At 39.1% G+C, this 18,419-nt stretch overlaps 1 protein-coding gene across 3 annotated transcripts in view; it reads right to left on the bottom strand.

Annotated features, from left to right (window-relative positions):
• Positions 1–18,419, bottom strand: part of PTER (phosphotriesterase related) — a 52,620-nt gene that overhangs the window by 5,678 nt on the left and 28,523 nt on the right. For all 3 annotated transcript variants that reach the window (XM_039331747.1, XM_039331746.1, XM_039331744.1), the window contains exons 2-4: positions 13,481–13,942; positions 11,081–11,346; positions 3,647–3,787 (exon numbers count right to left, since the gene is read on the bottom strand). In XM_039331747.1, the coding sequence (XP_039187681.1) occupies positions 3,647–3,787; positions 11,081–11,346; positions 13,481–13,942 (869 nt within the window). The remainder of the gene's footprint in view (positions 1–3,646; positions 3,788–11,080; positions 11,347–13,480; positions 13,943–18,419) is intronic.

The following is an 18,419-nucleotide window of genomic DNA, read 5'->3' on the forward strand; positions in this document are numbered from 1 at the left end:
TTGTGTGTGTGTGTGTGTGTGTGTGTGTGTGTGTGTGTGTGTGTGTGTGGAGTAGGTTAGACTGATAATCATTGGCTCAAAAATAATTCTGAACTTTGGCTGCTGAAAGTGAAATTGCAACACTGACTCTCAGGACTTTTCTATCACATAAACTGAGAGTAAGTAGCAGATGATGTAAGAACGATTTCATGTTCATCAATCATAGGGTAGATTGACAAGAAAGAGAAACAGAGACTATACTCTCTGTACCTATTTTAACTTCCTTAAAAAAAGCAAAATATTATTAACCTAATACAGATTTTATATGACCCAGCTACCTGGTTCTAAAATTCTTCCAGACCTAAGAAATCAACTTGTTCAACAATTTCCATTTTGGCATTAGTTTTGTTAAAGTACATGAAAATAAGGTATGTATACTACAATGAATATAAAAAGTCTACACACCCCTGTTAAAATTTGAGGTTTTTGAAATGTAAAAAATATCCAATCGAGATAAATCACTTCAGAATTTTTTCCACCTTTAATATAACATATAAGCTATACAATTCAATTGAAAAACAAACTGAAATATTTTAGGGGGAAAAATAACAATAAAAACACATAATAACATGGTTGCACAAGTGTACCCAACCGCCGGTATGTAGGGATGTGACTCTATTCAGAATTAACCAATTACATTCAAACTGATGTTGAATAGTAGTCAGTATCCACCTGCCATCAATTAAAGTGACTCTGATAAAGCCCATATAAAGTTTGATCGTTTATATGGGCTAGTAGGATTTTTCTGATAGTTATTCAGTTACAGCAAACGCCATGGTCAGTAAAGAGCTTACAAAGCATCAAAGTGATCTCATTGTTGAAAAGTATCAGCCAAGATAAGGACACCAAAAATTTCCAAGGCATTGGATATATCATGGAACATAGTGAAGACAGTCATCAACAAGTGGAGAAAATATGGCACAACAATGACATTACTAAGAACTGGATGTTCCTCCAAAATTGATCAAAAAACAAAATGAAAATTGGTCCAAGAGGCTGCTAAGAGGCCTACAGCCACTGTAAAGGAACTGAAAGAACATTTAACAAGCATTGGTTGTGTATTACATTCTTCTTATGTCTGGGCTGTGGGGTAAGGTGGCAAGACAGAAGCCTTTTCTTACAAAGAAAAGCATCCAAACGGGGCTACATTTTGCAAAAACCTACATCAAGTCTGACAAACTCATTTGAGAAAATGCGTTATGGTGATGAGACGAAGGTTCATTGTTGAGTATGATGTACATTTGGCATAAAAACAGCACTGCAAATCACCAAAAATACATCACACCCACAATGAACCTTCGTGGTAGTGGCAGCAGCTTCATGTTTTGTGACTGCTTTTTGTCACCTGGAACTGGGTCTTTAGTCAAGATAGAGAAAATTATGAACAGTTGTAAATATTAGTCAATTTTGGCACAAAACCTTCAGCTCTCTGCTATAATGTTTGAAGATGAATAGGAATTTTACCTTTCAACATGACAGTGATCCAGATCAACGAAATAATGGCTTCACTAAAAGAAGCTGTAAGTTTTGGAATAGCCCAGCCAGAACCTAGACCTGAATCCAATTGAAAATCTATAGGGCAACCCGAAGAGGGCTGTGCATAGCAGATGCCTTCGCAATGTGACAGATGAGGACCTCTTTCGCAAGGAAGAACGGGCAGAGATTCCCAAGGGAAGATGTGCCATGCTGATAAGTTCCTACCCCAATAGGCCGAATACTGTTTTAAAACCAACAGGTGCTTTGCCAAAGTTTTAGTTTAAGGGTGTGCACACTTACGCAACCGTGAATGGGACAACTTGCCACAGCCAACTCACCACAGCCAACTTGCCGTGGGACAACTCACTGCAAAACAATTCCATTTAATTATTTAAAATAAATAAGAAATATTTTATTTTTTGTTGATCATGTTTCATTCTGTCCCTCCTTTTGCTTTCTTCAATGATTCTATTCCATCATTTCTTTGTTATTAGTACAACTTTTGTCTGGCAACGAGTTGTCCTGTGATGAGTTGGCTGCAGCAAGTTGGCCAGGGTGAACTGTCATAGACCCTATGCAACCATGATATTTTATGTTTTTATTGTTATTTTCCCCCTAAAATATGAATTATTTTCCTCCCTAAAAGATTTCAGTTTATTTCAATTGAATTATACAGCTTATATGTTATATTAAAGGTAGAAAAAATTCTAAAGTGTTTTATCTTGGTCTGATTTTTTTTACATCTCAGAAACCTAACATTTTAACAGGGATTGCAGACTTTTTATATACACTGTATATTTACTAAGACTTTCTTCTATTTTATGTTCTTTTTTATGATTTACCTTTATTTCCTGCATGCTGCAAAATATGGATCACTTTATCTGAAGAGAACAGTATGATGGGAGTGTAAATATGTGCATAAAAATGTTCTCTGTGGGCACGCCATATTTTGGCTAGTGAGATGGTTTTCTACTATGGCATCTAATGAAAATATAAAACTCCTGTACAATCTGCACTCTTTTCAGTACAAGTCTACACGTTCCATTTACCTAAGCAGTCATGTTTCCTTTAACAGTTATGACTTAACTGTGACTGATATTAACTAAAGTTCCTATTAGGAGCAGATGATGAGGATTGTTTGTAAACTATAGTTAAGAAGGAAACTGCCTAGCCTTAACACCTAACCAAGAAGTGAAATTAGATGTTCCAGTGTGAATGATGCTAATTTTCTAAACAAATGATATAAAGGGCAGCATGTGTGAGTAGGAAGGGCTTATGCTAGATTTATGATGGCTGCTTTCCCTCCATATTGGGTAGAGGTGATCTTTTAGAAAGAATAATCTCTTTCTGCCCCTTGATTAACAATGTTTACCAAAGGAGAGAAAAAATTTTCACATGAGAAAGGTATCCAACTTCTCTCTGAACGATGACTAGAAAAGAACTTGACTGATGAGACTTTTTATTTTTGCATGTGTTCATAAGTTTGTTCTGTCCTGTGTTTACATTAATTTTCCATAGGTACTGTATTTATATGATCTTAAAATCTTAAGAATGCATGTATTCTACCGAAAACATATTTACAATAAAGTACAAATTTTGTATCATAGGTCCTCAGCCTTTTGGGCACCAGGGATTTGTGACATGGAGAAAGTTTTTTCCGTGGACCAGAGGAGGTGTGGTTTTGAATACTGCCTGCATTCTAAGGATGGAGCTTTGTTTGTTTGTGCGGCTCTCTTGCTAGCATGCTACGGACTGGTGCCGGTCCATGGACCGGGGGTTGATGACCCCTGTCTTATATGTTTTAAAGTAGACAACTGTACCACAAATTCAGCAAAATATGAAATGGCAAAGATATGTTATGCTCCCAAGCTATATACTTGTTTAGGGTTCCCATTAGGAATCAAAGAATTTCCTTGGCTATCCTGGTTGAGAAAGAGATAATGTACCTTCATGAATTATAAAGTATACCTCAAATAACTATGATACAATTTATGAACAGCCAGCACACGTGTCATGATGATGTAAATGGCAGGTGGGCTAATCTTGCGGCCTTTTAAACCTGGATACTAATGACATTTTTATCACCAGCAAAAGTTCCAGTCTAAATGTGTTATGGCGTTGGAATACATACCGTAAAATTCTTTCATTGTCACTTGGCATGTCAATATCAGGATTCATGTGATAGGAAATAAATTCGGTTCCAAAAAGGTCATATTCTAAGTAGCATCCAAGTTTGGCAAACTCTAATAGTTTCTTCTCATCAAATATAGTCCTGCACAAAATCCAGTGTACACCATAAGTATGTTTCGCAATCAACTGAATTGTTTTATGTCATTTAATAAGTCTACAAATATAGCATATATTGCTTTATAATTAACAATTCTCCCTCCAAAATAAATTAAAAGAGCTGTAGAAATTCTGACCTAGTCACATTTATAAATATTGTTATTTTATACACATCTTGTTTATCAGAAGAGTAATTGGTATTTATCTTTTCAATTCTTTGGCAATATATGCCTCAAAGAAAAAATGGAGTACTCTAAACAATAAATAATTCTTCCTATAATGCTCTCTTATATCATTACTTTATACTTATTCAGAATATTTTCACTTTTGCCACCATTAGGACTTGAGATTCCTGAATAAAAACAAGTTGCCTTGGGTGGCATGGATTAAGGCATATGCCTTGAAAGTAAACTAAAAAGTAAATTAAAACCATCAAATCATTTTTAACAATAATCAATTCATAAACATCCGGAATATTTAAAAATCTGGTTAAATTCACTGCCCCTTCCAAAAAACCTACCACACTGTATTGTTCTATATTATGAAATACTAGGCAGAGTAGGCAAACTTAATAATAAACATGTACAATAACAATTATAGATAGTCTTCGAATTACGACCACAATTTAGCCCAAAATTGCTGTTGCTAAGTGAGACAGATGTTAAGTAAATTTTGCCCCATTTTATGATTTTCCTTGTCACAGTTGTTAAGTGAATCACTGAAGTTGTTAAGTTAGTAATATGATTGTTAAGTGAATCTGGCTTCCTCTTTGACTTTATTTATTTATTTATTAAAATTTATAAACCGCCCCACTCCCACAGGACTCCGGGCGGCTAATAATAAAAACACAATATAACTTAACAAGACAAACAATACAGTAACATTCATCCAGGGGTCAGATTTTATAAACCCCAGGCCTGCCGAAAAAGCCAGGTCTTAAGCAGCTTGCGGAAAACCAACAGGGTGGAAGCGGTCCTAATCTCCGAGGGGAGCTGGTTCCAAGACATGGGCGCTATCACAGAGAAAGCCCTCCCCCGTGGCCCCGCCAAATGGCACTGCTTGGCCGACAGGACCTGAAGAAGGCCCAGCCTGTGGGATCTAACCAGACGAAGGGAACTATGAGGTAGTAGGCGGTCTCGCAAATAGCCTGGCTCTGAGCCATATAGAGCTTTAAAGGTAATAACCAACACCTTGAATTGGACCCGGAGACCAGTAGGCAACCAGTGCAGCTCTGCGGAGGATAGGTGTAACGTGGGTGTACTGAGGAACACCCGCTATCACTCGCGCGGCTGCATTCTGGATCAACTGTAGTCTCCGAATACTTTTCAAAGGTAGCCCCATGTAGAGCGTGTTGCAGTAGTCCAAACGTGAGGTGACAAGGGCATGAGTGACTATAAGGAGAGCCTCCCGGTCCAGGTAGGGTCACAACTGGTGCAACAGACAAACTTGTGCAAAGGTCCTCCCAGCCACTGCCATCAAATGATGTTCCAATTTCAGCTGTGGATCAAGGAGGACACCCAAGTTGCGAACCTGCTCCGAAGGGGGTATATTTTCCCCTGCTAGAGTCAACACTGGACAGTTAACATGATCCTTGGTATGCAACATCCAAAGCCACTTGGTCTTGTCAGGATTGAGCCTGAGTCTGTTAACCCCCATCCAGACCCTCACGGCTTCAAGGCAATGGCCCATCACATAGCCGCTTCACTGAGAGAGCTCGGGGAAGAGATATATAGCTGGGTATCATCAGCATACTGATGAAACCTCACCCCGTGCTGTCTGATGATCTCACCCAGCGGCTTCATGTAAATGTTAAATAGGAGGGGGGAGAGGACCGACCCCTGCGGCACCCCGCATTCAAGGGGCCTCGGGGTTGACCTCTGCCCCCCACCAGTACCAATTGCGACCGGCCAGAGAGTAGGAGAACCACCGTAAAATGGTGCCTCCCACTCCCACCCCTCCAAGTTGTCGCAAAAGGATACCATGATCGATGGTATCAAAAGCCGCTGATAGGTCAAGTAACACCAAGACAGAGGAATAACCCCTGTCTCGGGCCCGCCAGAGATCATCCATCAGTGCCACCAAAGCTTGTCAGAAGGTTGCAAAAGGGGATCACATGACCCTGGGACACTGCGACCGTCATAAATATGAACCAGTTGCCATCCAAATGTAAATCACATGACCCTGGGATGCTGCAATGATTGTAAGTGTGAAAAATGGTCATAAGTCACTTTTTTCAGTGACATTATAACTTTTAACGGTCACCAAACAATGGTTGTAAGTCGAGAGCCACATGTAAATATGTATGTATGTATGTATGTATGTATGTACAGTACGTATATATTTGTACAAAGATATTCATCAGCTAATTAATTAAAAATGTTAATAAAGAAAAATAAAAATAGTTAGATATATATTTTGAAATGTAATTCCAAAATTGAGGATTGTTGGTTCTTTCCAAAACAAATTTTTCAATTATTTGAGCAGGGAAAGTTCTAGTTAATTTCATTACATGGAATAGACAAAATTTAAAATACCTACAAAAATAATACATATAATATATACACTAAAAACAATTTTATAGCAGTAAAGGTACAATAATAAAAAGAAACCGCGGGGCCACAGGGGAGGGCTTTCTCTGTGATGGCGCCCACGTCTTGGAATCAGCTCCCCCCGGAGATTAGGACCGCTCCCACCCTGTTGGTTTTCCGCAAGCTGCTTAAGACCTGACTTTTCTGGCAGGCCTGGGGTTTATAAAATCTGACCCCTGGATGAATGTTATTGTATTGTTTGTTTTGTTAAGTTATGTTGTGTTTTTATTGTTAGCCACCCGGAGTGCTGCGGGAGTGGGGCGGTCTATAAATTTTAATAAATAAATAAATAAAATAAACCAGTGTTTCTATTCTTCCTAATATTATGTATGAAAAAAACCATATAATTCCAGTATATAAAAATTGCTCAGATGATGTTCATTTTTTCCTTTGGATTAGAATTCTTCTATTTTTACACTACAAAGAATGAAGTAAGACACTCATCTTGTTTAATATTTTATTATTCAGATAAATAAAACCTCTAAATAAATTATTTTTATTTTTCTAAATAATCTGATTTTTAATCAACTTGAGCTGCTTATAAAAGAAAGAGTTTTATTTACTAATTTCCTCTAGGTCAGTATTTCTTAAACTTTTTTCTTCCAGGACTTATTCCCAGTTTTAAAAATTACAAAGGGCCCCAAAAGAGTTTTTGTTTTTATGGGTTATATTTATTTACTCTATTAAAAAAAATCACATTCACTGCTACTACCACTTTTCACAATTGTCTGACGGGATTTTAATATTGTATTATTTTTCAATGACTGGCAAATAAATTTGATTTCGTAGACTCTTAAGAGGATTTTGGTAGATCCCCAGGGATTCTTGGACCATATTTTGAGAAACATTGGTCTGGGCTTTAATATGCACTTTTGGTTTGAAATAGGGCTAACCTGGAGCAATGAAAGGGCAACACGTTCCATGTTTTGATCACTGATTTGATTAATTTCTTAAATTCAGCCAAAGGCAAGGAGAGAAAGTATTCCATAGATCAAATATGACATGTGATCAAGTATTTCTGGATGCACGATAATATTGAGGCAATTAACTAATGTGAAAAAGTCCCTGTGCCTATGATTTGTGTAAGAGTGGTAATAAACTACAGATCCAGGAAAGAATCATACTGAACAGGAATGAAAAGCATACAAAGGTATGTGTATCTTCAAACCCTCGGGCTTAATGAACAGTTCCTAGTTTTCCTTCAATTACATCACAATGTGTTATTCTAAAAAGGACTTCTTACACAAATTCAATCTTTTGACTTGATACCAGAATCAAGGAGGGGGGGCAGGTAGGATGAAAGAAACCAAAAATAATTGCCACCAGCTAACTGCTAACTCTTCTTCTTTTCTTCTTTTTTACAACCCTACAATTCCTTGATTCAGGGTAAAATTGGGACAGCTGAATGGCCAGATGCCCTTCCCGATGCCTATGCGGAGTTGCACCCTGAAAGAGGAACATCTGCTGCTACCTAAGATTGAATTCTCAATCTTCCCAAGTGGGAGGTCAGCATCTTCACCACTAGGCTACCATGTTGCTCATCACTCCTGCAAACTCTAGCTAATAAATTTATTTTTTCAATAATCTTCAGAGTTTACACAAATCAGAAATGCTAACTAATAAGTTTTTCAAATTGCCAAGCATTGTTTTGGTTTCATCTCCCATAGAGACAGCTCCAGATATTGAAGTGCAGAAAAATATTATAAAGATGGATGTCTATATTGAAGAACCATAGCGTACTCTATTTTGTCTTTATTTTATATCACAAATCAAAGGATAATGCCAGCGATCTTTTAGTTAACATATAAAGAAAACAAATTCATTTAAATAAGGCCTGTTAATAACCACCAGCCTGATTACCTGAGGCAATCAAGGTTCACCTCTAGGCAATCAGACAGAGAAGTATTTGCAATCTGGAAAAAAGTTTATTTTTCTTCTAATGCCTCACAGATGAGCAGAATGAAAAAATAGGTTGGTAGCATATTTACTTTCCTTTTAAGGATCTATAATAAAAAGTTGCAGCACCATGACCTCTACTATCTTATTTTTCAGCCAGCAATGCCTCTAGAACAGTATTTATTTCTAAAAGTGTATTCAAGACCCTCTCAGAGATTCACAAAATCTACAAATTAAAGGTCTTTTGGATCCTCCAAGATTTTTAAAAGTGTGTCCTGAGAGCACAAACTTTAAGAAAAACTACTCCAGAACATGCCATTCTGTTCTCCATTTCTCTTCACGGGACTCTTCTTACTGGGCTGCTTTAGACCCTTTTGTTACAACCCAGGCAGAGGCCGGCATCACTAGAGTCCTTTATTCCTTTGATTAAAGGCCACAACAAACCGTCCTACAACGGCCTGGTAAAGCCCCACACTACCCTCAAGGTAGCCACCCTCAGTCCCCAGAAGCCAGTAAACAACAAAGGAAGTCCAAAGAGTGGGTGCAAGCTCACAGGGCAAGATCCAGAGTTCAGGTACAAAGGCCAAGACAAGGCCACAAGGCCAAAGGCAAATCCACAAGGTAAAGCAGTCCATGAGGCAAACCCAGTCCACAGGGTCAAAGGCAGTCTGCAAGGCAAAGGCAAGGCATGGACAAGAGCACGAATCAAAGCCAGGGGTGACCTTCTCTTGAGTAGCCCCACAGCCCTTTCCTGATCTTGCCTACACTCCGCTCTCTGTGCCCTTAGATCGAATGGGGAGGAAGCTGTTCCTCATTAGAGGGAATCTGCTGCCTATCAGCACCACCTATCAGACACCTCTCCTCTAGAATTTTCATCAAATCTGAAAAACTTTACCAAGTTTGCAGTGCTATAATGGAAATGGTACAGAAAGAATAGTGCATCCCACATTTTCATGATAGGTATATGTTCAAAATAGCTTCCATCTGTAATGCTAATCAATAATTGTCAAGTTGCCAACATCCGGCCACATAAGGTTACAGAAACTCGGATATACAGATCATTTTTCTCAGTTGAAGAAAGGGGACATTCACTGCTATACTCTTGATTAAGTGCACTATTGTTTTTGTTTTCAGAAGCCATACCTTGCTGTTCTAGTACAAAATGAGTCATCTAACACAGCCCACTATCTTTTTCAACATTACTTGATTATTTGTTGTGTTTGCTTTGTGTCATTGTTACAAATGTTAAAACCTCAGGAAAAGGATAAAGATTCAGCATTGTCCTCCAACAGATAGCTTCTGAACTATTGAAGGTTACTTGCTCTATAGATATATTTCTAATATACATATTATAAAAAAGCTCAGATCTTTGACAATTGATTCAGGGAAAGCCAACAGGAAGATGGGCCAACCTTTTTAAGTACTATCAATTAAAAAAAAGTAGTGGTTTACTTTAAGGAATCAACTCACAGAGAGACTTGTCAACACTGACTGATGACAATTAATCAAAATCACGTGGCATTTTTTCTAAATTTTACCTAGAGATGTGGATATAATTTTACAACTTTTCTACTTGCACAATGTACACTCTATGATTTAAATATTCTATTCTTAACTATTCTAAAATTCTGAGAAGAACCATACATCAGTCCTACAGTAAGCCAGCAACATCAAACATCAACATAAATGGACTTATCCATGATTAAGTCTTTGCTTACTTGAGATAAGTCAACATAACTTGCTTCGTTGTTAGTTTGTCTTGATTGATGACTGCAAAACTATATTTCTATATCCTAGTGGAAAAACTGATAGGCCACCCAGTTTCATATCCAATTTACAGTAACGTTGCTACAAAATTCTGCATTAATTTAAAACATCTAGGTAGATCAATTCTTAGACAACCACAAGGAGGTAATGATAAGCAGTTATATGTAAAAAATACTGTATATCATAAACTAATAAAACTAGGAGACACTAGGAAGGATGCTATGTATAGGAACCATTTCTTTTCCATAATATATATGTATCATGTCATAGCTGGTTTATTCCAGACATCAATGGACCTAGTGTGAAATATTTCATTTTAAAAAATGAAATCATAATTAGTAAACAAGAGACAACAGTAATCTGTGCAGTGGAAGTATCACAATTAGAATCACAGTTTCTTGGGCATACTATATAGATAGTATATCCAGATGAAGAAAGAGGGTGTACATAAGTTGGAAAGATCCAACAAAAACAATAGAAAAATCTGACAATTTTTACGGTGAAGTTGGAAGAATAGTACAAATACTTAAAAGAGGTATGTGTGGCTTCATAAAATTTAAACAATGTAAGAATTATAGATCAATAAAATATTTTGAATTATGAGTCTGAACAATTTCCTGACATAATTAGAACTTGATACTATAAAGTAGATTTTGCATCTACTTCACTTAAAATATATAATCTATTTAAGGTATCCAACTAGAGACTAAGGAGGCACTCATCTATAAATGAATGTTATAGTCTACAAAGCAGTGTAGGCAGGCAGCCTTTTTTTTTTAAAAAATCTAGATTTTAGCAGAACTGAGTACTCTTTTATAAGTATTATAGTTTGAGTATTTTCAAAGGATCTGTCACTAACTTTTGGATAATTCATCTAAGCATTATGACTACAACTGGCAGTAAAAATTAAGCCATTCTGTCTAATAATACATCAAAACTTCCAGATTTAATTAATTTCTTAAAATTCCACTCTTTAGATAAATATACAGTACATAAATATGAACTCAGTCACCAGAAATCCAATTTACCTGTCCAAATGAGACATCACAGTTTTTGAGATGTTAGCCCCAGCTTCCTGCAAAATTCTAATGATCTGGAACGGTGAATCCCCATTTCGGCCTGGATGGATGATGACTGGACAGCCAAGTTGCACCTGGGCATGTGCTGTTGCTTTAAGGACTCTGTTTTCACTGTCAGTCAGAGGCCAAGAGCAGCCAATTTCCCCTATTACACCACACTTGATATTGCTTCCATCAGCTCCATTGAGAACTTCATTAACAATAACTTCTGTCAACTAAAGAAAATGAATGTTATTGTTATACCCATTCTCTTTGATGGGTATAACTTGTGGTGAGAAGAGACAAAAAGAACATTTCAACCTTTTTCACCAGTCAAATGAATATTCTGTTTCCAAACAAAAAAGCTACAATACCAATGCATTTCAAAATAAAGATGACATTTCTGTTATGTCATTGGGGAAGATGAAAGCTGCAAGAAACAATTACTGTTATTTATTAAAATAGGATGAAGTAGAATTATAAGCAACTCCAAAACAAAAATGTACTGGAATCTAACCAACTCTAAAACAAACTCCTTGCATTTTTGCTAAGTTTCGTGTAATTAGGAGAATCACTTTTACATGAAGTCATGTCCCAAAGATATTTGGTTATCAATACAGTATTCTTCTCTGTAACAAATAACTTTAAATAAATAATTATACATGATGTATATGGCTTTGAATAGATCCATATTAAATTGTTCTAACTGCTCATAATGAATTAGTCAGGCTCTAGCAAGGACAGGATGTCTTTTTTCTGACAAAAATGGGGGATGAAAAAACAAGAGTGTTAAAATCAAGGGCTGTTTTTTGTTCTAACTTTGTTCACCACCAGCTCAAAATCAACATTACCCTTGAGAAGAGGTGCTCTTTGAGAGAAAGATTTCTCACTCCCTATGGGAAAAAACCAATTTCCCACATAAATGAATTATTTTACATTAGTTTTATATACCTCAAAGGAAAACTATGATAAATCAACCAATCAGGAAACTTTCTTTTTTGCAAATGTGGAATATATTTGAAAATTAAATTGTGACTTTTTGTAATCTCATAGTAAATTTTGGTGAAAACTTTTGATGTGCTGGTCTACAATCACAATAAAAAATTGATTTCATTTGAAATGTGTCAAAACAGATTTGTTTTATATATATAGGGGAGTTCAGGATAAATAATTTCACAGCAAGAATACTTCACAATTTGTTTTGAAGATACTGACTTCTGACCTTAAAGCTCTTTTCTTCCTGATATGTTGCAGCAAATTAACACAATATGCACAAGTTGGTAAACATGGAGTATTAACTAATGATAAATGCAATAGGACATACAGAATCTCAAAATATAATCTTAATATTTTCTTAATAAATTAATAGTATATATAAATAAAAGTAGTTTTATGGATATTTATCTGGAATATTTTCCACAATGTAACTGAAAGATTTGGGAACATTTCTACCATATTTTTATAGATAAAAGAATGCTAAAGATACCCACAACTTGTTTAGTGACTACTTTGGTCAGCAACCAATTACAAATACAATAATAAAACAATAATTTTCTGAGCAATGTGCATTTACAACCTAATTTCATGCATTTGACAAGAATTCACACTGGAGTTACAGTAATGCTGGCACGGGTATATGAGAGATCTTAATCTAAATTAGATGGCAGTAATCACTGATATTCCTGCCTCTCTCTCTCTCTCTATGACATGTTCACTTAATAACCATTTCCCTTAATAACAGCACAACTCAGGTACTAAATGAGGAGTGGTTATAATACTGTAAGTATTGCCAGAATCAACAGGATCAACATAATTATGTTAGGGAGAAAAAATGTCTTCTCTTCTCATTGAACCACAAATAACCGTTACTCATATTAGACAGGCACATAATAAATATTTCAGGAATGTACAGATTCAGTCCTGAATGAAGAGTCATTTGCAACATAAAATATGCTTATTTGAATAGCAATTCTATATATTAAAGGGCATGAAAGCTACATGCTGAATTAAAAACTGTTAGCGTCTTACTGAGAAAAAATTCACAATTAAATCAGTTTATGCTTGACATTTAGTTTTTGCTTAAATAGATGGAAAGAACAACAGCTCTGCTTCTGAGATACATGTGAAAGAAAAACTAGATTTTGCAGAACAGAACTTAGTGCAAACAAGGTTTTTCTCTGTTATTTGTCAAAAATGTGTTCAACACTTTGTGCTAATATATTTAAGCAGAATGGTTTTGCATTCCTGTTCTCATACAGTCATCTAGAAATATTCATCCCCCTATAGTTCAACCCTTCTTTACATATGAATGTAGTAACATCTATTGAGTGTTCAAAATGGTTGTTCAGTTTCTGACATTTTGATACCTACCTGTTCCACAGACATAGCTTTAGTCTCAGAAGAATGAGTGGCATCTACATAAAAACCTGCCCCAGCAATAACATGGACACCAGTTTCTTCTGAAAGCTGTTTTAGTATCTTCACATCTCGCATGATCCCAGTGGTTGTATTTTCCACTATGCTTCCACCTCCTGCAGCCTTGTAATGAAGGAGTTCTTCTCTCACAGCATCTGTCTCTTCAAACAGCAGAAGGTTCTCTTTGTGGCTATAAGGATTCTGTTTAAGCCAAAACAAGTTCTTCATCTCAATAGGTTTTTCAGAAAGAGCTTCTTGACCCAAAGGTGGTGGGTAGTAAGAGCAGCTGAAGCCCATTGTCAAGTGTTCATGAGTCATAGTGTAACCCAGTTGGCTAGGGTCTATCAGGCCCAATACAGTCTGAATTTTACCCTTCAGCGAAGACATTTTTTGCTTTATTGATACAAAATATGTTTTCTAAGGAAAAAGAATGAAAAAACAATTACATGCTATCTTTGTTATGCATGTTAACAAAGACACTATAGAAACAAGGTAGAACTTATTTTAAATATTTTTCTTCTGTTTTGCTATTAAGTAAAAAAACGTTTATGAAAGGAATGATGAATTTTATTTATTTCATTGTGGATACTAGGGTCTTTAAAACTATTTTCTCATATGCAGTCCCAAATATGGTTTTAAAGTATTTGATAAGATTTATCTTATCAAATACTTTATCTATCTTTTATCTTTTTAGGACTGAAGGATAAATTATAGTTAGGAAACAGCTGCTAATAAATAGATCTAAGTAGGTTGAAATTTCCTTCATATTTATTGCCTATACTTCTATCCTATTATTTGAAATACTTGCTGGTTATTTCAAAAGCATCTCTGAAGCATAAAACAACAAAACTTTACAGTTCATAAAAAGAAATAAATAGTGAAAGTGATACTGGGTTTTTCATTGCTTCTTGAACTGAAAATTCCCAGAAACTTAAACTGATCAAACACACCATAAGTATTTAAAAGGCCTAAGTAGGTAAGTTATAACTGCAATTGTATGATTGTCTAACTGGGAAAGGAACCATAACTGAGAAAGAGAAGGGGCGTTGTCTTACCTGAACGCCTTTTCTCAGCAGGATGATGTAGAGTCCAATGGTTGGGTTCTATGACAGCCTTCCTGCCCGGCAGACTGGGTAAAAACTTTGGCCACACCCTTCCCTTGGGCGTGACCCCAGTTTTGACTTAAGCGAGAACTGTTTGTTGGATTCGATACGGTAGCTCCTTGTCCAATACCTGCCTAGACCTAATACCTGAGGGGGCTTGGACTCTACATCATCCTGCTGAGAAAAGGCGTCCAGGTAAGACAACGCCCCTTCTCCAGCAGGATGGCTGTAGAATCCAATGGTTGGGACATACCAAAGCCCTCATGTCCCTCTGGGAGGGAGTGTCTAGGCCACTGAATCCTGAGCAGATACAACTTGCTGTAGCACTCTTCTACCAAAGGCAGCATCCGCTGCGGCAAAGGAGTCTAAATGGTAATGCCTAATGAATACAGAGGGAGAAGACCAAGTTGCGGCCCTGCAAATCTCTTCCACCGATGCTTGTATGGACCACGCAGCCGACATGGCTGTGCTGCGCATTGAATGGGCAGTCACGTGTGGGGGCACCGGTAGTGCCTGCGAGACGTAGGCTTGGGCTATACAGGCTCTGATCCACCTACCTATGGTAGAAGATGACACCTTCTTTCCCATAGTTGATGGTTGGAAGGAAACAAATAATGCTTCCGTCTTACGGAAAGACGAAGTGCGCTTTACGTAGAAACACAACACTCTACGTACATCCAGCTTGTGCCATCTATGTTCTAGTCTATGTCTGGGTTTTGGGCAGAAATCAGGAAGAATCAGTTCCTGAGATCTGTGGAAGATGCTGTTCACCTTTGGAACGAATGCAGGGTCTGGTCTAAGAACGACCTTGTCCTTGAAGAAGGTACAGAGATCCTTCCTCACTGACAGTGCTGCTAGTTCCGAAATTCTTCTTGCTGAAGTAATAGCCACTAGAAAGGCTACCTTTAACGATAGGTGATAAAGAGAACATGAGTCAAGAGGCTCAAAGGGTGCTGATGTCAAGGCTTGAAGAACTTTGGGCAAGTTCCAAGACGGGTACCTGTGTATAACAGGAGGTTTAGTATTGGCCGCACCTCTCAAAAAGGCGCTAATTGTTGGATGTTGCGCTAGAGAGGTTAAGTTGTCACAGGAAAGTACAGTTGAGAGGGCCGATACCTGTCTACGAATAGTGTTGACAGATAGGCCCTTATTAAGTCCTTCCAATAGGTAATCTAGAATATTGGGAATAGATACTGAGGTTGGATCTAGGTGAAGTAGGACGGACCACCTGCAAAAACCTTTCCATGTAGCATCGTAGATCCTGTTTGTCGAAGGTCGTGTTGATGCTTGTATGATCGATATCACCCCTGAGGAATAGGATTGTTTGGCTAAACTTTGCCACTCAAATGCCAAGCGGCTAGTTTTATTACTATTACTCGGTCCGGGGGAATCCTCCATGGGGGTGATATTGAAAGATCCACGAGGTCGGCAAACCACAGGTGCCTTGGCCAATGTGGAGCAATCAAGATTACTTCTGCACCTTCCAGGATCAACTTGCGTATGGTTGCCGGTATTAATGGCAGTGGTGGAAAGGCGTACAGGAGTTGTGCCGGCCACCGACACCTGAGAGCGTCCGTTCCCTCCGATCCCGGAGTCGGGAATCTGGAGAAGAACCTGGGGAGTTGCGTGATCTTCGGAGTGGCAAATAGGTCCAGATGTGGTTGTCCTAACCTCCGGGAGATCTCCTCGAACAGAGCCGGATCCAGACGCCATTCCGACAGATCCACCTTGGCTCTGCTCAGGGAGTCTGCCTGGATATTTGTCTCCCCTGAGATGTGTTCCGCTCTGATGGAACTCACATTTGCTTCTGCCCACCGAGCCAGAGCTGATGCCTCCTGCATTAGTTCCGAGGATCGTGTTCCTCCCTCCTTGTTGACATGGGCCTTGGCCACTACGTTGTCTGTTAGAACGGGAACGTGTCTCCTCGTTACTATGTGGGAGAATTGACGTAGAGCCAGGTGAATGGCCCGAAGCTCCAGCCAATTGATGTTGTGAGAGAGGTCCTCCTGATTCCACTGGCCCTGCACTATCTGAGTTCCGAGATGGGCTCCCCATCCGAATAGGCCCGCGTCTGTCGTGAGCGTGATCCGGTTCGGCTCCCTGAATATATTCCCCCTGAGCATCATGGGGGATATCCACCAATTCAGTGATTTCAGCAAATATCTTGGTATCAAGACCCTCCTGCTGGAGGTACTGAGGCTCCTCCTCTGATAGGGGAGGAGGAACCACTGCAACTCCCTTGAGTGGAGTCTTGCCCATGGGACTATGCCCATGCAAGATATCATCTTTCCCAGGAGCTTCGAGAGCTGTATCAAAGGTACTCTCTTGTCTTTCCGAATTTGATGAGCCAGCTTGGAGATGCTGCTTCGACGCTCCTGGGAAAGATATACCCTGCACTGGGACGAGTCTATCACCGCTCCCAGGTGCTGTAGCTTCCTTGAGGGAGTGAGATGGCTCTTTTCTACATTGACTGAGAATCCGTGTTCTTGTAGAACACGGATTATGGTCTGGAGGTCTAATTTTGCTTGCTCGTGCAAGCTGGACTGAATCAAGATATCGTCTAGATAAAACTGTACACGCACCGGCATCAACCTGAGATGGGCCGCTATTACTGCTAGAATTTTGGTAAATACCCTTGGGGCTGAGGATAGACCGAAGGGCAGAGCCCTGTATTGGTAATGCCGGTGTGCGTAGGTAAATCTGAGGAATTTGCGGTATTTGGGTTGGATGGGCATATGCAGGTACGCCTCCGTGAGATCTATTGAGGACAGGAGGTCGCCCTTCCTGACACTGGCTAGGATGGATTTCAGGGACTGCATTTTGAACCTCTTGTAAGTTACGTAATAATTCAGGCCCTTTAGGTCCAATATTGCTCTCCACCCTCCTGATGTCTTTGGGATTACAAAGAGGATGGAATAAAATCCTCTTCCTTCCTCTCCTTTTGGTATCTCCTCTATGGCCTGAATTGACAGGAGGTGTGCTATGGCCGAGGTTACCAACCTTGCCTTGTGTGCCTTTCTGGAGATGGGACATCTGATGAATCGGTTTGGTGGGGAGAACAAAAGTCTAAGGTCAGGCCATGCCTGATTGTCTCCAAGACCCAGGCGTCGGTAGTGGTCTGTTCCCAGACTTCGATGAAATTCCCTAACCGACCTCCTATGGGAGTGTCCTGTCTGGCGTCACTTGGCGCGTTTAAAGGGTCGGCCTCCCGATCCTCTAAAGGTACGCCTGGACTGAAACTGGCCTCTGGCTCCCCTGTTTGGGCGATCCTGGGAACGATCCTGTCTTGAATAGCCGGATCGTGAGCCTCTAGACCAATCCCAGGATTGCCCTGATCGAAAGGGCTGTGCCCAGTCCCAGGAGTTGCCTGGGCGGAAACTTTGCCTCTGGAATTCCTGACTGCCTCTCCTGTCTAATTTCTTTGATCGATGGACTAGAATTTTCCTGTTGTCCCTACTCTCGTTTACATGTGGATCCAGAATGGATCTAAACAAATGTGACCCACTGTACTTGGACGTCGAAAGACGCCACTTGGCCTTCAGATCTGTCTTCCAATTTTTGAGCCACAGTAATCTGCGAGAGGCTACTGTGGCCGCAATCGATCTTGCCGCATACTTGGTTGCGTGAAGTGAGGTGTCCGCCATGAATTGTGATGCCGCCAGTATCTTGGCCAAAGTTTGGTGAGCTCTGACCTGATCTGGAGGTACAGTGGTTTGTAGCTCGCGCAGCCACATGATACATGCCCTGGCGAAGAATGATGATGAAGTTGCCGCCTTGGCTGCCCAGGCTGC

The sequence above is a fragment of the Crotalus tigris genome, unplaced genomic scaffold, assembly GCF_016545835.1.
Source record: "Crotalus tigris isolate CLP2741 ecotype Arizona unplaced genomic scaffold, ASM1654583v1 scf7180000024437.13266115, whole genome shotgun sequence".
In the NCBI taxonomy this organism is placed as follows: domain Eukaryota; kingdom Metazoa; phylum Chordata; class Lepidosauria; order Squamata; family Viperidae; genus Crotalus; species Crotalus tigris.